Here is a 26,154-nt window from a genome sequence, read left to right as displayed (position 1 = left end):
TTTTAAAAATAAAAGAACATACAGCATCACCTGATGGTTCAGGAGCATGACAAGTAGGGCCCTGTGGTGGCTTATTACTGAATAGTTGCTCAAGTTGATCTGAGGTGTGTTTGTTGTCAGCCATTGTTTGATCATTATGTATTTCACCAAGGGGGTCATTTATATGCCATGCAAACTAGAATGAAGATTCATAATAAAACTCCTGAGTGTCATAAATTTTTATCAAAATTAACAGGTCAGTTAGGAGCTCTTAATAAATAGTTGGGGGCTGGCACTGTGGTGCAGCAGGTTAAAGCCCTGGCCTACAGTGCTGACACACCATATGTGCTCCAGTTCAAGTCCCAACTGCTCACTTCTGACTCAGCTCTCTGCTCTGGCCTGGGAAAGAAGTAGAAAGATGGCCCAAGTCCTTAGGCCCCTGCACACATGTGGGAGACCTGGAAGAATTTCCTGGCTCCTGGCTTCAGATCAGCACAGCTCTGGCCACTGTGGCCATTTGGGGAGTGAACTAGCAGATGGCAGAGGTCGACTCTCTTTCTGTTAGACTGAACTTGGATGGGACTCAATTATCCCAATGAGAGACTTCAATGATGCAAAAGCAAAGAGGTTTATTGTTCTAGCTTGATCTAGGGTCCACTCCTCCAATCATCACGGTCATCTGATGAGGACCCATCCCATATACTTTGTGGGGTTTATATAGAGTTTTCAGAAACATTCTACATATTATAGCACCATTCAGCAAATCATCTCATTCTGCGGGAATTTAAAGAACATCTCTTAAAATTGATTAGTAAATCCAGTGGTGGGAATAGACCTAGTAAAGGTGGTTAGATGGCTTTGGGGTTGATGCTTTTTAAAATGATTGGCTAAAGTGTAGGGTTCAAACTGCTAGGGTGTATGTTCCAAACTACAGGGTTTTGGGATGTTATCAATCGCTGTAATGGCCTAAAAAGACACCTGGAAAAGATTCAGATTCCTTTTGAAGCATTCATCAGTAGCCTCAACCAGTTTTTATTGTCCATTTAATGGCTCCAATAATTTATGGGTACATAGGGCTGATGTTGGCAAGATCCTAAAAACACCCTTTGAACCCTGCTTCAGCAAATGAAAATACAGAAAATATATATTGGAAATAAGCTTTATTAATTTACATACATGAAGAGAAGTTTTTAAAAGGCATACTATTTGGACAGATCATATTACTTTGCTGTAAAACTCTAAATCTAATGAAAGAGTCCAGAATTGTCTAGATTAGAGATTATCTTTTTGTTTTCCTTAAGGCTTATAAAACAAATATAAATGTCCTAAAGTGCTAGATTAACCTGAAAAAATTATGTTCAAAACACAATTTTTATTCATTAGAGTTTAACACTGACAGAAGGGAAAGTCATTCAGTAAAGAGGTAGAAATGCTTTCAGACTTAATATTAAGAATGTTGGTTTCCCAAATGCTTTTTCTTATCCATTCAGCTTAAGGCGAATTGGTATTTGCTGCATCAGCAGTCTGACTGCATGTCTTAGGGAATGAAAAATAGAGGTCTGTAGAGATGCCTGAAGAGTTGGTGCTTTTAAGTTAAGATTCTTCTCAGCTGCTGAGGAGTACATTCCATCGAGTGCATAACTATGAATGATTCAGAAGATTTATAAGACTTAAGATACTCAGTTGTTAAGTTTACGAATTTTGTGGGAAATTATGGACTTACTGTGTCACCTGAGTTTGCTGTGTTAAAAAATGAATACAAAGATTCTTTTTAAATAAAACTTAAAAAAAGTATAGGCTTGTATTGAACAAGATGTATCTAAACTTCATAAAATGCTGTTATTTTAATATAAAACATACATAAGCATATCTTTTAAACATAAATAATTGATTATAAAAGCTTGTGTTTCTACTCAAATACACTTGTGAAAAGAAATGACAATTTATCCCCAAAATAATCTAGAATTTCCTAACAGTATCTAACTTAAATAATGAAGGAAAACATCCTAAAACATCTTTTGTTTGTGTGAACTTAATTACAGTACCTTAAATTAGCATTCTCCATCCCAAAGGTTATTAAAAGTTTTGAAAGGGAGATAAACTCCATGGGGTTGGTAGATTTTCTGTTCTAAATTCTTCATGTACTTGGGGCTGGTGATGTGGTGTAGAGGTTAATCCTCTGCCTGTGGTGCCAGCATCCAGTATGAGTACCGGTTCTAGTCCCAGCTGCCCCTCTTCCAGTCCAGTTCTCTGCTATGGCCTGGGAAAGCAGTGGAAGATGGCCCAAGTGCTTGGGTCCCTGCACCTGCATGGGAGACCAGGAAGAAGCAGCTGGCTCCTGGCTTTAGACCCATGTAGCTCTGGCCATTGCAGCCATCTGGGGAGTGAACCAATGGAAGGAAGACCTTTCTCTCTGTCTCTCACTCTCCCTCTGTCTGTAATTCTACCTCTCAAATAAATAAATAAAATCTTAAAAAATATATTCTTTAAATATTCATATTAATTACAACCTCTTATTTTAGAAAAATTAGGGTTAATGGTTTATGACTTCTGCTAGTCTGTGATTGTTACAAAGTAAAACTTCTAGTCAAGGTATGAATTTATAAATTCCTTATTGGCAATCAAATTATTATAACAAAAATTGTCATACTGAGTTAATAGTCTTTAAATAAATACAAATTAGGAGAATATTTAGCAACTTAAAAACACCTGGCGGCTGGTGCCACGGCTCACTAGGATAATCCTCCACCTTGTGGCGCTGGCACACTGGGTTCTAGTCCCGGTTGGGGCATTGGATTCTGTCCCAGTTGCCCCTCTTCCAGGCCAGCTCTCTGTTGTGGCCAGGGAGTGCAGTGGAGGATGGCCCAAGTCCTTGGGCCCTGCACCTCATGGGAGACCAGGAGAAGCACCTGGCTCCTGCCATCAGATCACCACGGTGCGCCAGCCGCTGCATGACAGCTGCGGCGGCCATTGGATGGTGAACCAATGGCAAAAGGAAGACCTTTCTCTCTGTCTCTGTCTCTCACTCACTGCCCACTCTGCCTGTCCAAAAAAAAAAAAAAAAAAAAAAAAACAACAACAACAACAAAATACACCTGGCTATCAAAATTATTCAGATGCAGACAAGATAAGACTCCTTGTGGGGTAACCACATGCTGAATATCTGCTTTTTTATTTACATGTCACTGTCACAGGCTGAACAGCAACAGAACACAGTATAAGAATGATGAGCACTCCTCTAATTCTAGAGACATATGTGCCCTGTCAGGACTTCATTGGCCTAGCTCATCAAAAGACTCAGGAATAAATGTTTCTGTTTTCAAGAGAATTGTGGGGCTGGTGCCATGGCACAGTAGGTTAATCTTCCACTTGTGGCACTGGCATCCCATATAGGCACTGGTTCTAGTCCCAGCTACTCCTCTTTCACTACAGCTCTCTGCTATGGCCTGGGAAAGCAGTAAAATGTGGCCCAAGTGCTTGGGCCCCTGCACCCATGGGCAACTAGGAAGAAGCACCTGGCTCCTGGCATTGGATCAAGCAGCTCTGGCTGTTGTGGCCATTTGGGGAGTGAACCAATGGATGGAAGACCTTTCTCTCTGTCTCTACCTCTCACTGTCTGTAACTCTGCCTCTCAAAGAAATAAATAAAATCCTTCAAAAAGTCTGTTAAAGTGAATTACAACCACCATTGTATGTTTTCTTTCACAACTTCAAGTGGACATAGCTCACAAAATAAAATAAATCATAGGCTGATGCCATGGCTCACTTGGCTAATCCTTCACTTGTGGCACCAGCACCCCAGGTTCTAGTCCCAGTTGGGGTGCTGGGTACTAGTCCCATTTGCTCCTCTTCCTGGGCCCAGGAGGGCAGTGGAGGGTGGTCCAAGTGCTTGGTTCTCTGCACCCGCACAGGATAACTGGAGGAAGTACTTGACTCCGGGCTTTGGATCGGCAGAGCACTGGCCATAGTGGCCATTAGGGGAGTGAACCAATGGAAGGAAGACCTTTCTCTGTCTCTATCTCACTGTCTATAACTCTGTCAAATATAAATAAACAAACAAACAAATAAATAAATCATAGTTTCATAAACGCTAAAGCTTAGACAATTGGTACCAATGAATAGCTTCTTTCATAGTCTCTCTTTATAAATAATTAATAAACCAATTATTTTCTTCCTACTCTGCAAAGCCAGTCAATGTAATTGATTTTGAATTTAGTTTCCAAATCACCCAGAAATGCACAATGTTAATGCTTTTGCAGCATTATAAGAGCATAAAATAATAGCAATTTTTAATTCTTACACTTTTTAACATTAGAGAGTTCTAAGACATTAAATGGCATTTTTTTTCTAACCCATGTAAGACTAACAATATGCAGAAAAACATGAGGATTTTTGTTATGCAGATAAATAATTGTGCTTTGCCTCGAATCATGCTTCAACTGTGGTTATTCTTCCCCTCCACTGAAGCCAGGAAGAAGAGAGTCCTGTGAAACTAATGAAATGCCCCTGGTGTTCTTAAATGATTACTTTTTGGCAGGAACTTCCAAGGAACAACACCACAGTCATAGTGAACTTCTTCTATGGTTGGAATCTTCTCTTTGCTTCCAGGAGACCAAGAGAAGCCACCTGGAGATCTCAGGGGAAGGCCACATGGGAATGGAGAGTCATTCATCTCCTCTGGAAGCAGTTGTGTCTGTGAAATTTTTTGCTCATAGTAAATTTGACAGGTCTCTATCCATTGATAAAGAAGAGACTCATCATAAAAATTAGTAATACAGAAAAAAAATCATTGAAATCTCATTTTTTTCTGCCACAGGCAAGTGGAACAACATCTCTCACAGTAAAACAGACTGTAAAGAGTTTATCCAATATCTCTGGCTCTCCTCACATTCTAAGGACAGACCTCGGAGAACTTCCAGCTGCCTCTTCCAGAAAGGTAAATCAATACATAAATTGTTAATAAAAAGAAAAAAGAAGTAACTTTTTTTCTGTATTTCTGAATAGGATTCCTGTCTTTGAATCAATATCTCATGATTTTTATTCATTTTTCCTTCTTTGGAATTGGAGTAGGAGTAGGCAAAAACATGCATGAAAGAAGGGGGAAAAAAGCTTAAAGTACTAGATTGTAAAGTAGGAACAAATGGACAGGAAGGCTGGAGGTGAAGGGGTAAAGACTAGGTTAGGGAAAAAAAGCCAGCTTATTAAATCCTTAAAAAGAGAAAGGAAGAAAGGAGGGGGCAATAGAGAAGTATGGTTATGTTCTTCTGGAATCACCATCTTATGCAATCTGTTCTCTTTGTATTAATAAAAATAAAAATGTTTAACAACTGAAAGTTCATTCCTTTATTGCATCATTACTGCCTCATTCCAACACTCTATAAAAGCAGAAACCAAAGGCAGGCATGGGTTGCAGGGTGGAAGTGACAGTGCTAGCTCTATTTCTCTAATGTCAACCTCTGCACCCCAACTTCTGATCCAGCAAAGTTCTATACAGTACCCAGAATCAGCTTCATAAAATAAACCACTTAGGGCAAAAGCTCAGAAAAAATCAATGTCCCCATTATTCTTTGCCTATGAAGCACTCATAAAAATTAGCATGCTGCTAAAGAAAATGAGATTGTGGCCCAGCTATGTATAAAGAATGTAGGGATGTAAAGTCAGGAGGCAGTTTGGTGTTTTATGAGCACCCAAAGTGAACTGCAGATGATGGAAGGGGATGCATTACAGAATGGGAGCTGAGTAGGCAGCCCAGCCAGTAGTGACCACCAAGCCTTTAACCTGAGATTTGTATTTGTGAAGTGTACAAATGAGTTCTACCTATAACAACAGTAATTACTTTTGCCTTAGGACACAAGGCAAAACACACTTTTTCCAATTTTTATCTGTTTTTCATTTATTTGAAAGGCAGGGGAAGATGGAGAGGGAGAGAGATTTCTTCCATTTTCTGGTACACACCCAAATGCTCACAACAGCAGGCAATGTTTAGCCTGAAGCCAGGATCCCAGAACTCCATGCAGGCCTGGGTGAGTTCAGTTGATTCTGAGGACACACAGTCTTCAGTGACCCCTGTCTTTATAAAGACACATCTCAATACAAAATAAAACTCCCTACTCAGGACTCTTGAGATCCAAGAGAAAACTCAAATATTTTCCAGATGAGTGCAAAACAGAAATCTGGAGCCAACAAGTTCCCTGCCTACCTGAGAATCAGCCTGCTCACCAGGGAGATCTAGGGAAGAGGACTAAGCAAAACCACTTGGGACCTGTGCCCAGAGTCTTATCTCTTGAGTGAGCATAAAGGCAGCCCAGTCATTGGGCACTGGCAGTTTTGGACCACCTTAATCCTGAAGTGGCTACACAAACTAGTCAACTCCAATTTGGGCTGAGTTATCAGACTGGCAGTCTGGCCAAAGATTGTCACCCATTAAGGAATCTGGACACAGGAATGGCCAAAAAAGAACCATCAGGAGATGCGCACAATAGGAGTCAGAGTACTAAGTGGGTAATAGATGCACAGATCCTAGACCAAGGCAACAGGCAATGCCAACCTTCTCTTTTGTTGCAAAGTTTTCTTATTTTATCTTAAAGGCCTTGAGAAACAGATCTGTAGACATCTCATGTGTAAGACAAACATGCATCATTCCTAATTGGCCTATAAATATTAGCATTCTTGGCCTGATCAATAAGCCTCAGGAACTAGCTCAGGGAGGGGCAAGGAAAGGGAATCACTTCTGTCTCATTTCTAGGGAAGTACACTTCCTCCATGAACTGCTTCTTACAAAATATTTCTCCAATTTTCCAGGAGAAATACATCAACTCTGAAAAGGCTACTTTTTTTTTTTCCATAGAGCCCAACACCTGTCTCGGGAATCACCTGTGATGCCAGGTAGATGGATAAGAAAGCCAATTGGAATCATCTACTAGAAGAGAAGATACTTTACCCAAATCACTATATTTTACTCTACAGAAAAATGCAAACTGAATCTCAAAGAACTCCAGTCGATCAATCCCCTGGTTTAAGCAAAGGGCATATTTGCATTACTCCAGATATGCAGGCCTCTCTTTCTGCTGTACCTTCATGTGGACTATCTGCATAGGGATACAGAGTGAGGGGGAGGCTGCAGCAGTAAAAAAGGTCAATGTGTCAATTATGAAACTGATTTTTAATTATCTCAAATTCAGTCATAAAAATTCTGCTCTAAGCAAGACACACATAAAGCCAAGCTCATCCCTTTCTCAACAAAAATTTAATGCTAACTGCATATTTAGGAGTGTACTATTGCATTTAATTCCAGTACTTCTCTACATCTTATTTTTTAAGATTTTCTTTATTTGAGAGGTCGAATTATAGACAGTGAGAGGAAGAGACAGAGATAAAAGTCTTACATCTGCTGGTTCATTCCCCAAATGACTATAACTGATGGAGCTGCACTGATCTAAAACCAGGAGCCAGGAGCTTTTTCTCTGTTCGTCCTTGGGTACAGGGGCCTAAGCACTTGAGCCATCTTCTACTACTTTCCCATGTCATAGCAGAGAGCTGGATCAGAAGAGGAGAATCTGGGACTAGAATGGTACCCATTCATGTCCCAGCTGCTCTACTTCTGATCCAGCTCTTTCATGTGCCTAGGAAAGCTACAAAGTTTGGTGCCTATGCTCCTACTCCCACATGGGAAATGTGGAAGAAGATACTGGCTCCTGACTTTAATCCAGTTCCAACCCCAGGTGCTGTGGCCATTAGGGGTGTGAAACAGTGGATAAATGATTTACATCTCTCTTTCTCTCTTTGTAACTCTGCCTTTCAAATAAATGAATATTTTTAATTTTTTAAAAAATTTAACAAATGGCCCTAAATATTCTGACTCATCTTGACATGTAACAAGAGCCAAGAAAGTTGCTGCTGACTTTATGTAGTGCCTCCTCAATCCATTCTATAAGAAAAAAAATATGTATTTCTTTTGCTCTCCAAGCACTCAAATCCAAAAGAAATAATACTACCCAGTGCGGCTCTCTTTAAGGCTGCTCTTGCACTGAAGAAAAGTAAAGGAGCAAGGGGCCCAAACCCTGTGTGGCAGGCTGGCAGTCCCCTCCTCACTCTGCATCTGAGTTTCTGGCTAGAGATGGAGACAAAGGCAACTCCAGATGCTGCAGTGGTCCACAAACAGCCTCAATCACAGACATGACTTGTGTGTGTGCAACAGAAGGAGAGCACAAAGCACTATGTAAGGGAGGAATACAATGAACAAAAAGGAAAGGATGTGAATGGACATAGCCAAGAATTTCCCCACTCTGCTGATCATGATCTCAAGGATGTCCAGGTCAGAATTCCATTTCACTTTGCAAAACCCACTCCTTGAAGTTTTCTCCTCCTAGGTGTATTCTGTGAGGAATCTGTCCTCCTGTGAGAGAGGGCACCACCACAGACTGAAAACCAGTCAAAAAGCAGAGTGATGGCTTCAATTCTCAGAGGTGAATGGACAACCACATCTATGAATTCTGCATTAAAAAATAAGCTTCCTTCTGCTCTAGGAAACTAATGTAGGTTTGGGCTAAAATGAGAAACACAGAGACGAGCTGGGTCTGTTAGGTGGGAAGAAAGGAAGTTTGATTTCCAGTTTTTACTTTGTAGCATGTTAGTTTTGAGAGGATTTCATTTTCCACTTCTACTTGAAGAAATGGAAAGGTAGAATCAGTGCCAGCCTAACACACAGCAGCTTTAGCCACTGATGACATCACAGCTTGCTACCCAAAAGTGACAGTCAAAATAAACTCAACAAATGAGAACCAAAATAAAACAGAAGAGTCTAACATAATACCAACAGTTGTTCAGCAGGTATTACCCAGATCTTGTCACACAAGTCACCAGGATAAAGGGTAGGGCTGGCTTTGTAGCACAGTGGATTAAACCACCACCAAATAAAATGCTGGGATCCAATATGTGTGTCCATCCTTTAAAAAAGATTTATTTATTTGAAAGTCAGAGTTTTGGGGGCCAGTGCTGTGGCACAGCTGGTTGAGACACTGGCCTGCATCCCATATGGTCCCTGGTTCAGGTCTTGGCTGCTCCACTTCCAATCCAGCTGCCTGCTAATGTGCTTGGGAAAGTGGCACAGTATGGCCCAAGCCCTTGGTCCCCTATATCCACATGGGAAATCCGAAGAAGCTACTGGCTCCTGGTTTCAGATCAGCTCAGATCTGGCCACTGTGGCCATTTGGGGAGTGAACCAGCAGACTGAAGACCTCTCTATCTGTCTCTATCTCTATCAGTAACTCTGTCAAATAAATAAAATAAATCTTAAAAAAATGTCAGAGTTATGGAGAGGAGGGAGAGTCAGATGGGATGGCATTGTGGACTAGCAGGTAAAGCTGCTGCCTGCAGTGCTGGCATCTGGTATAGGCACCAGTTCATGTCCTGGCTGCTCCACTTCTGATCCAGTTCTCTGCTAGTGGCCCTGGAAAAGTAGAAGATGGCCCAATACCTGGGTCCTTGACACCCAAGTGGGAGACCTGGATGAAGCTCTTGGTGCCTGGCTTGGGCCTGGCCCAGTCTTGGCCATTGCAGCCATCTAGGAAGTAGACCAGCAGATGGAAAATCTCTTTCTCATTCTCTCCCTTTCTCTATCTCTGCCTTGTAAATAAATAAATAAATGCTAAAAAAGAGAGAGATCTTCCATCTGAGATGGCTGCCATGGCCAGGGCTGAAGCACACAGAAACCAGGAGCCAGGCACTTCATCTGGGTCTCCCACATGGGTTACAATGGCCCCAACACTTGAGTCATCTGCTGCTGCTTTTCTCAGACCATCAGCAGGGAGCTAGATTAGAAGTGGAGCAACTGGGACATGAATGGCTGTTCATCTGGGAAGCTGGCATTGCAGATGGTGGCTTTCCCCATTGTGCCACAATGCCAGCCGAGTCACAGCTGTTCCACTTCTGATCCAGCTCCCTGCTAATGCAACTAGGGAAGCAGAAACAGATGGCACAAGTACTTGGGTCCTTGCACCAATGTGGGACACTGGGTTGGACTTCCAGGCTGGGCCAGCATTATTCATTGCAGTCTCTTGAGTGAACCAGCTGATGCAAATCCCCATCTTTCTGTCTCTGCCTCTTTCTCTGTAACTCTGCCTTTAAAATAAAATTTTTAAATCATAATAAAATAAAGAGAGAGGGTGAGAGAGTAGCCACAGTAAAGTAACAGAGCAAAGCTACAGTTGTGCTGTCCCTCAGCAGCCTTCTGCCTTAAGTGGGAAGTCTCCAGCTTACAGACACTGACATAAAAGACACATTCACAACATATTTCAAAACAAAAGATGAGAGGTTTACAAGGCATATTGACTTTATGATGACTTTCATTCAATAGGTACACTGGGTTTAGATATATGCCTTTTGTGCAGCCAAGTTAACCCAGGGTCTAATTCAAAGAGATGTACTGAGGAAGATGTGCTGCCAGGGGAGAGAGCTGCAATATCCCACTGCTCTTGTAACATCATAAAGAGAAGGAAAAGAAGCAGCGCCATGGCTCAATAGGCTAATCCTCTGCCTAGTGGCTCCAGCACACCGGGTTCTAGTCCTGGTCGGGGTGCCGGATTCTGTCCCAGTTGCCCCTCTTCCAGGCCAGCCCTCTGCTATGGTCCGGGAGTGCAGTGGAGGATGGCCCAGGTGCTTGGGCCCTGCACCCCATGGGAGACCAGGAGAAGCACTGCCTCCTGCCTTTGGATCAGCATGGTGTGCCGGCCATGGTGGCCACTGGAGGGTGAAGCAACGGCAAAGGAAGACCTTTCTCTCTGTCTCTTTCTCACTGTCCACTCTGCCTGTTTAAAAAAAAAAAAAAGAGAGAGAGAGAGAGAGAAGGAAAAGGGCTACTTATGTCCATGGTTATAAGGAGGACAGAAGCACAAACATTTCAGAAAGGGGGAGCAAATTACAAATATAGTAATTTTAGGAAAATAAAAGGAAGTAAATTTCAGAATATAATGTGGGGTAGAAACACACCATCAGCTCATCAATTTTCAAGGGATCCAGGAAAACTGCCCTGCCTACCCACAGACCAAATGTTTCAAAACACATTTTTTGATTAAATTCAGAAGATTATAGGACTCAGCACTCTGGGTGTTCAAATGCCAAATTAAGTTTTAGTTTCCACTATGGGCAGATGTAGCCAATCACTCAGATCATGAGAAAAACTTTTCCATAAGAAGGAACATGAAATATTCAGTCACACAGAATAACTGTGCTTAGTGCTCAAAGTGAACCCCAAGATAAGCACCCAGAAAACCTGTTAGGTCTTGGGGCCAGCACAGTGGTGTAGCATGTAAATATTTATTTATTTATTTAAAAGGCAGAGTTACAGAGAGGCAGAGGCACAGAGAGAGGTCTTTCATGCACTGATTCACTCCCCAAATGGCTGCAATGGCCAGAGCTGGATCTGTCTGAAGCCAGGAGCCAGAAGTTTCTGTCAGGTCTCCCAAGCTGTGCAGAACCCAAGAACTTGGGCCATCTTCCACTGCTTTCCCAGGCCATGCCAGGAAGCTGGATCTCAAACAAGCACCCATACGGGATGCCAGCACTGTAGGTGGCAGCCTCACCTGCCATGCCACAGTGCCAGTCCTCAAAATAAACCTATTTTAAAAAGCATTTTAAATGAGGGATGGGAGAGTTTGTTTATCCAAAGCAAGGATAGCATAAGATAACTACTACACAGAAGAAGCTCCTGGCTCCTGGCTTTGGATCGGCACAGCTCCGACCACTGTAGCCAATTGGGGAGTGAACCAGCATATGAAGACTTATCTCTCTCTGCCTCTCCTCTCTGTAACTCTGACTTTCAAGTAAAATAAATAAATCTTTAAAAAAAATAAGATAACTACTAGTACTCATTAACTTAAAAAATATAGAAATTTAATGAAATTCAAAATATAACCAAAATCATCATCTACTACACATTATAATCTTTATTTTGAGAGTCATATTAGAAAAAATTTAACCCCTCCCCCTCTTTGAAACATGCACATGGGACTGGTGTAGTAGGTTAAGCAGACCCTGGCAGTGCCAGCACCCCACATGGGCACTGGTTCAAGACCTGGCTGCTTCATTTCCAATATAGCTCCCTACTAATTCACCTGGGAAAGCAGAGGATAATGGCCCAAGTGTTTGGACCCCTGAAATCAAGTGTGAGAACCAGAAGAAGCTCCTAGCTTCTGGTTTTAGCCTGGCCCAGCCCAAGTCATTGTGGCCATTTGAGGAGTGAACCAATGGATGGAAGACCTCTCTGTGTCTCTCTGTAAATCTGCCTTTCAAGTAAATAAAATACATTAAAAAAAACCCTATATAATGTAGTATTTTGGTGATTCCCTCATACAAGGAAAGCTCAGATAAACTGTAGAGGAATCCTCCTGGCTTGATGCAATTCAGAAGGAGGATTGCCTTACTTAATGTATACTGAGCTGATCTTCTGTATATTAAGATAATCAAAAATGAATCTTGATGTGAATGGAAGGGGAGAGGGAGTGGGAAAGGGGAGGGTTGTGGGTGGGAGGGACGGTATGGGGGGGAAGCCATTGTAATCCATAAATCGTACTTTGGAAATTTATATTCATTAAATAAAAGTTAAAAAAAAAAAAAAAAAGAAGGAGGATTGCTTCTGTCACCCTGTGGTAGACATCAATGAGAGTTATTAATGGGAAGATGAATGGACACATCAGACTGCTTCCTCACATGGCACCTTTTCTTAAAGACATCACTGCTGCATTACCAGATTATGTCTCTCATGTGAAATATGTCTCTCCTAAAAATTTTAAAGAACTTGCCAGAAACTTATTGCAGAGCAGGGAATGATGTGCCAAGGACAGTGAGTTAGCCTGAGTAGTCCAGCAATCCTGTTCTTGGCTGTTTTCAAGTTCGTATTAATGTACACACAACATAGTTGCTGAGAAAGTGTCTTACAGTTGTTTCCTGGGTGTGAAGCAGCTCTTCTCAGCAGAAACACATCACTGCTTGTCCACTCGCAAGCACTGTGATAGGGAGTACATGCGAGAAAAGGTCAAAACACACTGGGTTTGAGAGGAAGAATGCTGTCACCCTAGCAACCTCTATCCAGGATTCCCTTTCTATTCTTACTTCCTAGGTAACCTTACTATGCTAAATGAGTTTCACAGATTAGTAATCTGGTGACAACAAGACTCTAACAGAATCTATGAATCACTCAGTTAATCAAGTGAAAACTTCATTACACTGAAAGTTAGTCTGTAGCAATAGTTTTCAGGGACACATCTCTCTTTTTTTAAAAGATGTTTTATTTATTTATTTGAGAGGTAGAATTACAGATAGTGAGATGGATAGACAGACAGAAAGGTCTTCCTTCTGCTGGTTCACTCCCCAGTTGGTCAAAATGGCCAGAAGAGCTGCACTGTTCTAAAGCCAGGAGCCAGGAGCTTCTTCTGGGTCTCCCACATGGGTGCAGAGGCCCAAGCACTTGGGCCATCTCCTACTGCCTTCCCAGGCCATAGCAGAGAGCTGGATCAGAGGAGCAGCTGGGACTCGAACTGGTTCCCATATGGGATGCTGGCACCACAGGCAGAGGATTAACCTACTGAGCCACAGTGCCAGCCCAAAGCCACATCTTTTACCGTACTGTGTGGGCATCTCTGTGGGGGAGAGGGGCACATTTTCTCTTTTCTTCCTTACCCATCTTCACATTAACACCTTGTACAAAGGCGTCCACAAACCAGTCATTTTGAAAATCTATCACTAATATCCTCCCGTGTTGAAAATGTCATGGGGTTAAACACAGAACCCAGAATAAGAAAAGTAACTTGAAGCTGGTGTTGTGGCTGAGCGGGTAAAACCATATGGGTGCTGGTTCAAGACCTGGCTGCTCCACTTCTGATCCAGCTCTCTGCTATGGCCTGGGAAAGCAGTGGAAGATGGCCCATGTGCTAAGTCCCCTGTACCTGTGTGAGAGACCTGGAAGAAGGTTCTGGCTTCTAGCTTCAGATCCATGCAGTTCTGGCCATTGTGACCATCTGGGGAGTAAACCAGCAGATGGGAGCTCACTCTCTCTCTCTCTTTCTCTGTGTGTGTGTGTGTTTCTTTGCCTCTCTGTAACTCTGCCTTTAAAATAAATAAATAATTTTTTTTTAAAGTAACTGGCCAGCGCCGTGGCTCACTTGGTTAATCCTCTGCCTGCAGTGCTGGCATCCCATATGCACACTGGATTCTGTCCCATTTGCTCCTCTTCCAGTCCAGTTCTCTACTGTGGCCCAAGTGCTTCAGCCCCTGCACCTACGTGGGAGACCAGGAGGAAGCACCTGGCTCCTGGCTTCGGATCAGCACAGTGCGCCAGCCATAGTGGCCATTTGGGGGGTGACTATCGGAAGGAATACCTTCCTCTCTAATTCTGCGTGTCAAATTAAAAAAAAAAAGTAACTGGCCCCCTTAATTAAAACCATATGGACTGTAAGATAATCAGCTTGGTGAAGCATTGAGTGACTGTAAAGAACTAGAGAAGAAAAATTGATACTTTTCTGTATTTATGTTTTCGTAGCTCTCCACTATGAAAATGCAGATTGAAGTAGCTCATTATTAACTCACACGGTAGACTTGCATTAATTTCAGTTCACTTCTCACTTTGCAAAGGGATTAGCAGCAGGTAATAAAAGTTGACATCCCTAATAACATGAGAAGAAAGAAGGGTTGAAGACAGAAATCGAAACACAGGAAAATAAATCAGCTACATTTCCATGGCCTCAAGCTCCAGATTGAAAGAGAGTCTGTTAATTAAACACGGAGGAGCGATCAATCCACAAAGCTACTGCACAAGCTTCACGTGCTGCTGGGAAAGTCAGCCAAACACACAGCGCCCCAGCTGAAAATGTGCCCGCGGGGTCCAGCATGGGGGCCAGGAGCCAGAACCTACTCTGATCTTCCATCTCCACCTCTCCACTGCCTCAGGCTCTGGCTCAGGGCCGCCGAGCCCGGCCCAGCTGGAACTACCAGGGGATATAGCCGGAGGCCAGCCACAAGGCATTCTCTGACCCACCCAAGTGAGAACTGGGCTTATTTAAATCTAGGGAATGGGACTCCTTCCTTCAGCGTGCTCTCAACTGCCCTGCTGGTGCCGTTCCTCATCCAGTGTACTTTAAGGAGAATTTGAGCGAGGCAGCCCGTGGGACTGGCCGAGCATCGGGAGACTGGGAAGTGGCGGTGGGAGAAGCAAGTGATCGAGGTCTGGGAGCCGCCACCCGCCATCGCACCCTCCCCTCTCCCACACACATCTGTGCCCCTCCTGTTCTCCATACTTGCTGTGGAAACTCTCGGGAGCACATCCCCTTCCTTCAGGACACACGGGGAGCAAAGCGGAGAGTGTGGGACAGGAGAAGTCGCTGGAACTTGGGGCCCACGGTGGCAGATGCAGAGGCACAGAAGCAGCGGGCGGCAGGTCTGGGGTGTGTGCTCCCGAACCGCCTGCAATTGCACTTGCAAAGCAAGTCTCCCCAGTGAATGTGGGAGAAGGAGCAGCGCGGCCTCTCAGGGCCCTCTCTGATCAGTAAATGAACTTCTGTTCCCAGCCCCGAGCCACAGGGAAAGGCACGCATGCGCACGTTCTCCCACATGCACACGCACAGGCGTTCAGAGCAGGAAACGTTAGAGCACCGGGTGACTCTGGGAAATGGAGTCCAGGCCAGGGCATTTCCTAGATAGACTTACTGGCCCTCTCCTAGGGCTTCAGTGTGGGGTGGGTGGAGACAGGCTGGGAACCAGAGAGCGTTTGCTTTTGTTTACAGCCCTCCTTCCCTTCCTTCCCACCCCAGATCTTAAGGGTCAGCTGCTGTTCTTCCTTTCTTGAACAAAATCTTAAGAAGTGACAGCCACTGCTGCTGAGCCCAAATCCCGGTTCCCTCACACACGCTGTTTCCCTCAGGAAAATCCCCTGCTGCTTTATTCCTGGACAGCTTCTCTCAAGTAACGAATGACAAGGATTTCAATGTAACTCTCAGCACAGGTGTACACGGCACAGTTTAACATCTAGATTTGAGAATACGATTTTTACTTGTGTCTTTTATTTGTGGTTCTTTTCAAAGCATTTTACACCACCCTCTAATTCACCAAGTACAAAAAAAAAAAGAAAGAAAAAAGAACTGGATTCAGGGCTAACATTGTCAAGTATCTTCTAGGGGCCAGATTAACAGAGTAAATGCCTTACTTTGTATCAATTATACCTTAGGTTAATTCTGGAGACCATATTCTCAATTTACAAAGAGAAAGCTGAGGTGGAAAGAGATTAGAATTGAATTTGCCCATGGAAGTATGGTAAAAAAGTCTAGGTTAAAGACCAACCAACATGAAATATTGGTTTAAGAAGTCTTTCGGGACCAGCACTGTGGCATAGTGGGCTAAGCCTCTGCCTTCAGCACCGACATTCTATATGGGGGCTAGTTCAAGTCCCTGCTGCTCCGCTTCCAATACAGCTTTCTGCTGTAGCCTGGGAAAGCAGCAGAAGATGGCCCGAATGCCTGGGACCCCGCATCCACATCAGAGACCCAGAATTTCCTGGCTCCTGGCTTTGGATCAGCTTAACTATGGCTATTGCAGCCATTTGGGGAGTGAACCAGTGCATGGAAGACTTCTCTCTCTCTCGCTCTGCCTCTGCCTCTCTGTAACTCTGCCTTTCAAATAAAAAAAAAATCTTCTTTTAAAACAAGAAATATTTCTTTTATCTTGGAGCTCAGTTTCTAAAACCCCAGATTTCTCATTTCTAAAATAAAAAGTGAGGGAGAGGAAGAGTATCTACAATCCTAATCTTCACTGTAGAGAAACACATAGGATTATAACTTATCTAAAAAAGAAAGGAGGTTCAAAATTGCTATTGCTGTATGGTTATTTTTCTCATGCTTAATATCAAGATAGCATATAAATATTATGCATTCTTAGGTATATTTGTGGTGTTTGAATTTTAAGATTTTAAGTAGAAATGTAAATGGAAGCAGGATGACATGGAGTTCTGTTTGTGATTACTTCTGTCAATTATAATTCATGGGATTAGAATTGCTGGATTAGGAATGCTTAAATGTATCCATTCATTTCACACTAATGTTTATTATGTCAGGTGATATTCTTTGTGTAGACTGCTTTTTCTTGCAGATTGAAAATTCAGGAGGGCAAGAAACATGTTTGCTTTGACATTGAAACTCAGCATCTTGATAGAGTCATTCTTTTAGTTGAATGAATAAATGAGGCTATAAAAATTAAAAAAATACAATTTCTGATCCCCAATAACTACCTAGTTGAAGAGATAATGAAATAGATATCTATTTGATAACACACACAATTAGATGAATGTATAATTTGTTGCTCAGAGACAACTTTGATAATAAAAGAGACATATTCATAATGACACAGGGTTGAAATGTATAAACAGAAACCATCGAGGACCAAGCAGGTTAAATGTTCACCCTAGCTTTGTAAGGCATTCCATTCATTATTTAGTAAGCATTTACTGAGCATTCTTTTGTGTGGTGTGTTGAAAGAACTACCAGCCACATGATTTTCCTAGTTATTGGAGTAAGAGAACCTGAGCAATCAGAAAAATGTTTGGATGAACTAAGAGGCTTTACACAAAGGTAAGAAAAACAAAAAGCAAAGAGGTCAATTAAAAAGTATATCAAAGGTAATTTAGTAGGACCTGAACCAAGGTATGGTGGTAGTGGGAATGAAGAAGAGGCAACAGATTACAGGGAGATCCAAAAGGCAGAAACAACAGGATTTCAATGGTAGATGAAGGCAGGAGGGAACTCGTGTGTAAATCTTCATTTGGATTTTATTATTTAATGGATAAGGAGTTCTCAGTACATTCATGTTCATCAGTAATTAAAGGCTACCTCCAACTGACATAAACTTCCCCTAAATCCAAGACACAATCTCATGGGTAGCTACTATCTATAAGCCTTATGTTGATCATCAAGCCAAATATTTTTCACTGCTACAATCTACAATGGTCCTCATTATGATGCAGCTACTTAGAAACTAAAAGACATAATCCATTTCTATAAGAAAGGTCTAAATAAAAAAGTAAAATTCAGGGGCTGACGCTGTGGTGCAGCAGGTTAACACCCAGGCCTGAAGTACCGGCATCCCATATGGGCCCCTGTTCAAGACCTGGCTGCTCCACTTTCAATCCAGCTCTCTGCTATGGCCTGGGAAAGCAGTAGAGGATACTTGGTCCCCTGCACCCACATGGGAGACCTGGAGGAAGCTCCTGGCTGCTGGCTTTGAATCAGCACACTTCTGGCCATTGTGGCCAATTGGAGAGTGAACCATCAGATAAAAGACCTCTCTCTCTCTCTCTCTCTCTCTCTCTGCCTCCCCTCTCTCTGTGTAACTCTGATTTTGAAATAAATAAGCTAATAAATATTTTTAAAAAGGAGTAGTAATGCTCAATATTTATAAAAAGGCCAGCACCGTGGCTCAATAGGCTAATCCTCCAACTTGTGGCGCCGGCACATCGGATTCTAGTCCCGGTCACGGCGCCAGATTCTGTCCTGGTTGCCCCTCTTCCAGGCCAGCTCTCTGCTGTGGCCTGGGAGTGCAGTGGAGGATGGCCCAAGTGCTTGGGCCCTGCAACCCATGGGAGACCATGAGAAGCACCTGGCTCCTGCCTTCGGATCAGTGCGTTGCGCCGGCCGAAGCACGCTGGCCTCCGCGGCCATGGGAGGGTTTAACCAATGGTAAAAGGAAGACCTTTCTCTCTATCTCTCTCTCTCACTGTCCACTCTGCCTGTCAAAAAAAAAATTTATAAAAAAAAGTTAAGTTAAAAAACCCACAAAATCATATATTTCAAAGCTAAATTTGGAATACCTCACTAATTCACAATTTATAGATTCATCAACCTTAGGTAACTAAAGCACAATTAAGCAGGAAAGAAGTAAAAAAAATTCCTTGGGGAGGGGCCAGCACTATGGCATTGTGGGTAAAGCTGCCACCTGCAGTGTGGCATCCCATATGGGCATCGGTTCAAGTCCTGGCTGCTCCACTTCTGATCCAGCTCTCTGCTATGGCCTGGGAAAGCAGTAGAAGATGACCCAAGGCCTTGGGCCCCTGCACCCATGTGGGAAACCTGGAAGAGGCTCCTGGCTCCTGGCTTCAGATTGACACAGCTCCGACCATAGCAGCCAATTGGGAATGAACCAACGGATGGAGGACCTTTCCCTCTCTTCCTCTTCTTCTCTCTCTGTGTAACTATTTCAAATAAATAAATAAATCTTTAAAAAAACAATTTCCTGGAATAGCCAAAATGCACATTGTAAAGTCCAAGTAAGGTGTCTAGCCACTGGCTCTCCATATCATGACTCATAAAAACTCACTGTCCTGGCTATTCTGATATGAGTGGATGGACACAAAGCAGAAAAGAAAGCAATAGGTTTGAGCAGTGAATAAATGGAAAGGGCTCCAACAACAATGCTGCAGAGCTCTGTGGCTCCTAACTGAATGGGATATGCAGGCAGGCATCTCCTTAATTCCTGCGATGTCCTCAGTTGTCATAGGACCATAGAGCTGAGCACAAGAATCGGAGCTTTCAAGGCCAACATCCACAATTCACTTAGTGATAGTGGAGCTCTGTAGCTTCGCTTCATGAGTACAACTAAACCTCCACACTTGATATGTCATCCTGTTAGGATCCACTGGAACTGGAGAGTGTATGGGGTCAGAGGGAGTAGAGGAGCATGGTGTGTGGGTCTCATGGTGGTGGTAGCTGTGCAGAGGGAGGGGTGGAGGAGGAGAAGAGCAAGAGCCCCTAGCACTGTGGGAACGAGGAGCAAAGGAGGAAGGGAGACAGGGGTGACTTGTCTGCATTATGCCTGGTACTCTCCTGGGTATGATTGATGCAATACGAATACTGTGAATATCATGATTACCGTAAAGGTGATTTCAGTCCTGGTGGACAAATGACAAGGACATAGATAATTAAAAACAATGTGACAAAAGTTGTGGGTGCAGAATACAATCACCTACATCATTTGTGGATGCCATGCCCATCAGGTAGGAACCCACCAGGTTAAGGTCAGATCTCAGGCTGGCATTGTGGTGTAGAGGGTAAAGCTACCCCCAACAGTGCCAGCATCCCATATGGGCACTGGTTCAATTCCCAGCTGCTCCACTTCTGATCCAGAACTCTGCGGTGGACTGGGAAAGCAGATGGCACAAGCCCTTGGGCCCCTGCACCCTCATGGGAAGACCTGGAGGAATCTCCTGGCTCCTGGGTTCTGAGCAGTGCAGCTCCAGCTATTCCAGCCACCAACTGTGAAGTGAACCAGTGTATGGAAGACCTCTTCTCTCTCTGCCTCTCCTTCTATCTCTGTGTAACTCTGACTTTCAAATAAATAAATATATCTTTTTTTAAAAAAGAGTCAGATCTCAGAGGTAGCAGAGCCCAGAAATGACACCGTTGTATGAAATGAAAATAGGCAGATGGTAGGTAGAAGCTTGGTAACTAAAGCTGGGATCAGCACATGGATCTTGACTGGCAGGCTGTCAAACCAATCATCAACTTGGACTAGGCTGGGATCTCCCAACTTCTATCCTAGTGCCCATGTCTTGGCAGAGAGGCATAACCAAGAAAGAGAAAATCATCTCTGGCCTTGGCTGAGGGGACTGTGGGAGCTCCCCACATTTGAAGCCAGAATCTTTTTAACCCTGAGATTCCCTCTTTCATAGGAAGGCTCATTCCTGACCTTGTCTTCTTAGCATAAACCTCTCAAGCCACCAGACCTCCGATAGCCCCACATCACCGGGCACATGTGAATGTGAATGGCTGAATGAACAGAATCTTGAGGTATCATGCAAATGGAAGACTCATGAATCTATTCTCACCTTATGGGTGTACTTGAAGGTGAGAAAACTGAGGCAGGGGACTTTGGTCATGTTCAACCATAGAGTCCTCCTTACAAAGCAAAAAAAAAAAAAAAAAAAAAAAAAAAAGAAAGAAAGAAAGAAAGAAAACAAAACAAAACACAGAAAATCCTGTTCACACTTCAGAAGTGCCCAGCCATCCACCCCTGAGTACATGCTCCTGGAACAATGACAAATCCCCTAAGACCAGAGTTGGGCAGGCACTGTCTTGACAGTGTAGAAAACATTTGGGGAGGAAAGGCCCTGCTCCTCTAGAGCCCATTGGTTAAAGGATCCAGCAAAAGACACAGAGGCTTGCCACATCACACATCTGCCCACAGAGTAGGATGGTCACAGATGTGCTGTGAGCTGTGGCCTCGTGGTACTGGCTGCAGCTGTTGACACATCAGGGATGACTGGTGGCAGTGGTTTGAGCTAATCCTGCCTCTGGCCAGCATTGCAGTATGCATGGAGCAAGTCTGCTCCTGGAGTGCCTGATGAGGCCAAGGGATGTGTGTAGACCTACAGGCAGAGGAAGTATGCAGCACTGGCCTCAAGGTTGGAAAGTTGCCATAGCAACAATATTTTCAGAAGGTGATGTGGCAGGGGTAGCCCTGCAAGGCAGGGTGGACTCCTGACTACATGTCCATCCCCTTATGCTGCTCTGAACTTAGAGGAGCCTGAATTGAGTACAACAAGCTGGGTGGGTGATATTGAGAGACCACCAGATGAGATTCTGGTTAATGTATGCAGGTTATGGGTCATAATGACAACTTGATGTGCAATGTTGGGTGCTGTCCCATGTGTTTACTCACTTGCCTGATATGAATGAGGGTCAGACAGAGGGATAGTGGGCAATGGGATTTTCTTTTCTTTCTTTCTTTCTTTCTTTCTTTCTTTCTTTCTTTCTTTCTTTCTTTCTTTCTTTCTTTCTTTCTTTTTTTGACAGGCAGAGTGGGCAGTGAGAGAGAGACAGAGAGAAAGGTCTTCCTTTTGCTGTTGATTCACCCTCCAATGGCCACCGCGGCCAGCGCGCTGTGGCCGGCACACCACGCTGATCCGATGGCAGGAGCCAGGTGCTTCTCCTGGTCTCCCATGGGGTGCAGGGCCCAAGCACTTAGGCCATCCTCCACTGCACTCCCTGGCCACAGCAGAGAGCTGGCCTGGAAGAGGGGCAACCGGGACAGAATCCGGTGCCCAGACCGGGACTAGAATCCAGTGTGCCAGCGCCACAAGGCGGAGGATTAGCCTAGTGAGCTATGGCACCGCCCGCGCCATGGGATTTTCAAGAAGAACCTATGAGCAAGTGAAGCAGGCTGATTTCTTGCCTGGGGCTACTAGAGAAGAAGAAAGGTTTGCAGGCTAGAAAATGAGCAAAGACAGGAAACACAGCATCTCCTTTGCCCCTTCCCCAAGATGCACACCCAAGGTTAGCAATTGCCTTCCTCTTAAATCTGAATTGGTGCCAGTAACGATGTTGGAACTTGTGAATAAAGGGCCTAATGTGGCTAATATTCTGCTTATCTTTCCTACACATGGCCGAACAAATGATATTTGCTTAAAACAAATATAGGCATGCACATAGCTTGAGACTTGACTGAGAGTTCTTGCAAAATGTAAGTACTCCTTGCTGACTTGAAAGATGCTAAATGTGTGGCTCCATATTGGGATTGGGAGTTCTGTCATTAGAGCTGGATTTTGCCATTGGTGATGCACATCATTTTCTCAACTAGGTCTCTGACAACTCCTATGGCATTCACCCTTGCTAGACATTTCCTCAGGTTCCCAGCTGAAAGGCAGCCAAACATGAATCCCATTATCTAAAGACTAGCATCTGTGGTCTCTTTGCGTGAGACCCTCAGCTGTCCAGATGGAAGAGCAACAGCATCTCTCCACAAGAAACACTGGAGACAGGCCTGATGAGCCTGTCTGTTTTTTAGCAATCAGGCTCAGAATTTATAGGGGAAGAGGGGAAGAAAAAACCTTGGGTGGCAACAGCAAGTCTATAGAGCAGAAGGGGCAAGATGCCAAAAGACCTCCAACTAATTGACTTCTAGGTCACTTAGCACACATAGGCCCCTGGGCTCCTTTGTGCAACCAGCCCATGTCTGGGAGTTGCTTATCAGCTCTCTGTTTATGAACCACAAAAGCATAGCCACAAGGCTTCCAACAGGAAGAGGGGATGGAGGAAATGGGCCTGGAGCTCCTGCCACTTGCCAGCAGCCAGGCTGTGGGGTCCCTCCTGGGAGGCATAGCACACCATACACTCTCAACCTCCTGCATGGGCAGGGCAGGCAGTCCCATGGGATCACCCACAGAAATCTATCCGAACTGCAAAAGATTGTGATTGGCTAAATTTTATTATAGAATTTATATCAGAAATTTCCCACCAAAGTCTGCTTTATTCTGACTTTGTCAAACACAGTGATGGAGAAAGGACAAAAATCCTTATGTCCATGTTGATCTTTCACCTACACAACAAGCAGTCCCCTGTTTCTCTGACTTGCTAATACAGCCTCTCCCCCCAACCCCGCCTTGACCAGCCTTGCTCTGCCTCAACTTTTGGACACAACACTATGTGAAAACTCTGCTATCAGCCTGAGATCTCCCCCACTCCTCCCAAGCTGTCTCCCTCTATCTCAGTGCTCAGCCTCAGAGCCCAGCCTCAGCCCAAACCCCTCCCAGCTCACACTGTGACTTCAAAGGACCTTTAAATCTAGCCCAAGCTCTTCTCTATCTCAGCAGCCCTGCTTTAGCTCAGACCTCCAAGCTCCTTCCCACCACTTTGTGCTATATAAAGCACCAGTCTGTAAGACAGGGGGTTCTCTCTTTGCTGTGTTTGCTGGGAACTCTCTGCCATGCATTCACCTTGGAGTGAATCAACCTTCTGAATAAACCTGGTCTGCCTGTGGCTCCATGCTCTGTCTCCTCTTTCTTGGCACACAGCTTGTCTTGTTTTGTGGACTTGTGCATGGAGATTTAAGATTACTACCCCAATCCCCGACCATTTGAAAGCTAATTTATAGACATGGACTTGGCATGTGGCTCCATTAATGTGTGTCTGTGGTCTTAGAAGTTCTTTTGGCTGCTTTTATTGGGAGGTGACTGTCAGGAAATAAACTGCTAGGAAGAGATTGATGAGATTTCCTTTGAATTCTGTGGTGCTTCACTGAAACTTGGAACACTTTGGTGATGAAAAGCTCATTAACAATTCTTGCTCAAAGATGCTAAAAATAATCAGCTATCTAGATCATAGACCTTGGATAAATGTTCTCTCCAACTTGAAATTTCTTTTCTTTTCTTTTCTTTTCTTTTCTTTGTTATTTGACAGGTAGAGTTACAGACAGTGAGAGAGAGAGAGAGAGAGAGAGAGAGACAGAGAGAAAGGTGTTCCTTCTGTTGGTTCACTCTCCAAATGGCCACAATGGCTGGAGCTGCACCAATCTGCAGCCAGGAGCCAGGTGCTTCTTCCTGGTCTCCCATGCAGGTTCAGGGGCCCAACCACTTGGGTCATCCTCCACTGCCCTCCTGGGCCACAGCAGAGCTGGACTGGGAGGGGAGCAGCTGGGACTAGAACCTGGTGCCCATAGGGGATGCCAGCACCACAGACAGAACATTAACCAAGTGAAATTTCTAGAGAAGACTTCACTTAAATGTTTTCAGCATTGATGTTTTCAGAAAGGAAATACAAAGAGCTACCCTTTTCCTTTGACTTAGCTGAACTTAGTTGTGGGAAGGAAGGGGAATGTGGAACCCAGTGACTTGTGATGTCTGGAGACCTAAGCTCCTAATGGCTACTCCCATGATTTCCTACAGCTTTTAAATCTGAGTGAAATCAGGTGAGAAACTCTAGTGTGCAAGCAAAGCACTCTGACAATCAATATGTGGTCCACAGTAGAGACTAGGGTACCTGAGGAGTCAAATAGTCATTTTTTAACATGGTGATTGCCTTAGAGCCATGAGCTTCAGCCCCCTGGGTGTAAGAAATTCCCAATTTTTGGTCCCCCAAATCCAGAGAGGATTTGGTACAGCTCATGACAAGAGAAGTTTTGACCAAACATGTGAAGCCCTTTTTGCATTCTTGATAGGATTTCTCAGGATCAAGGTTCTAAGCATTTTGACCTTGAGATTTCTAGCTGGACCCTTGGATATGTCAATGGATAATTTTGTATTTTCTAAAAACACTTGAAATCAGTTTAGCAGAAAATATTCTTAAATACAGATCTTAGGCTACTTTAGACACTAATTTCCAGAATGCTGCGGGAAAGAAAAAAACTAAATATCCCATTAAACTGCTAGTAGAGGGGCCAGTGCTGTGGCACAGTGGGTTAAAGCCCTGGCTTGACACTCCAGCATTCCATATGGGCACCAGTTTGAGTCCTGGGAGCTCCACTGTTGATCCAGCTCCCTATTCATGTTCCTGAGAAAGCAACAGAGGATGGCTCAGGTCCTCGGGCCTCTACATCCACATGGGAGACCCAGAAGAAGTTCCTGGATCCTAGCTTCAGATCAGCTCAGCTCCAACTGTTTCAGCCACTTGGGGAGTGAACCAGCAAATGCAAGTGCTCTCTCTCTCTGTGTCTCTGTCTCTCTCTGTAACTGTCTTTCAAATACACAGAATTAGTTACATGAGATTGAATTAATCATATTTATGGATTTCTATGCTTTTATTTAAATGTTTTTGGTTCTGCATTTCAGTGTTTCATCTAGATTCAGGAAGATTTCTACAATTTCTATTGGTTACTATACTTTAGTATAGTTTTATAAATAGATGGAAATGTTTACCTTTCCACCTACTTAATTCCTCTAAAATGCAAAACTTTTTTGGTTTCTTGTGGCAACGTTATTGTATGAGCTCAGTAAGAATCCATTATCAGGGCCGGCACTGTGGCATAGCAAGCAAAGTCGCTACCTGCAGTGCTGGCATCCCATATGGGCAATGATTCAGGTCCCGACTGCTCCACTTCTGATCTGGCTCTCTGCTATGGCCTGGGAAAGCAATGGAAGATGGCTCAAGCCCTTGGGCCCCTGCACCAGTGTGGGAGAACCAGAAGAAGCTCCTGGCTTCAGATCAGCCCAGCTCTGGCCATTGTGGCCATTTGGAAGAGTGAACAAGCAGATGGAAGACATCTTTCTCCCCTCTTGCCTCTGCCTCTTTGTAATTCTGGCTTTCAAGTAAAAATGAATAAATTTTAAAAAAGAAGAATCTATTATCATCATACCACAATATCCTTGAAAACGTTAGCATATACAAAAATTATGCACAGACTATCTGGCATCATGAACTCCTACCCTTGCAAT

At 43.8% G+C, this 26,154-nt stretch overlaps 1 protein-coding gene across 4 annotated transcripts in view; it reads right to left on the bottom strand.

The window, feature by feature from the left end:
* LOC103345782 (zinc finger protein 585A) overlaps positions 1-26,154 on the bottom strand; it is a 70,424-nt gene that overhangs the window by 22,652 nt on the left and 21,618 nt on the right. Inside the window, exons 1-2 of one of the 4 annotated variants that reach the window (XM_070067888.1) lie at positions 15,266-15,583; positions 14,559-14,635 (exon numbers count right to left, since the gene is read on the bottom strand). The exons of 2 other annotated variants lie outside the window; for them this stretch is intronic. In XM_070067888.1, the coding sequence (XP_069923989.1) occupies positions 14,559-14,573 (15 nt within the window). In that variant the 5' untranslated portion in view covers positions 14,574-14,635; positions 15,266-15,583. Of the gene's footprint in view, positions 1-14,558; positions 14,636-15,265; positions 15,584-26,154 lie in introns of those variants that run through there. One more of the 4 variants, XM_070067885.1, reaches the window with a different exon arrangement.

Source organism: Oryctolagus cuniculus, unplaced genomic scaffold (genome assembly GCF_964237555.1).
Source record: "Oryctolagus cuniculus unplaced genomic scaffold, mOryCun1.1 SCAFFOLD_77, whole genome shotgun sequence".
NCBI lineage: Eukaryota > Metazoa > Chordata > Mammalia > Lagomorpha > Leporidae > Oryctolagus > Oryctolagus cuniculus.
The sequence above is the reverse complement of the archived record's forward strand: the minus strand, read 5'-3'. Positions and strand labels throughout refer to the sequence as shown.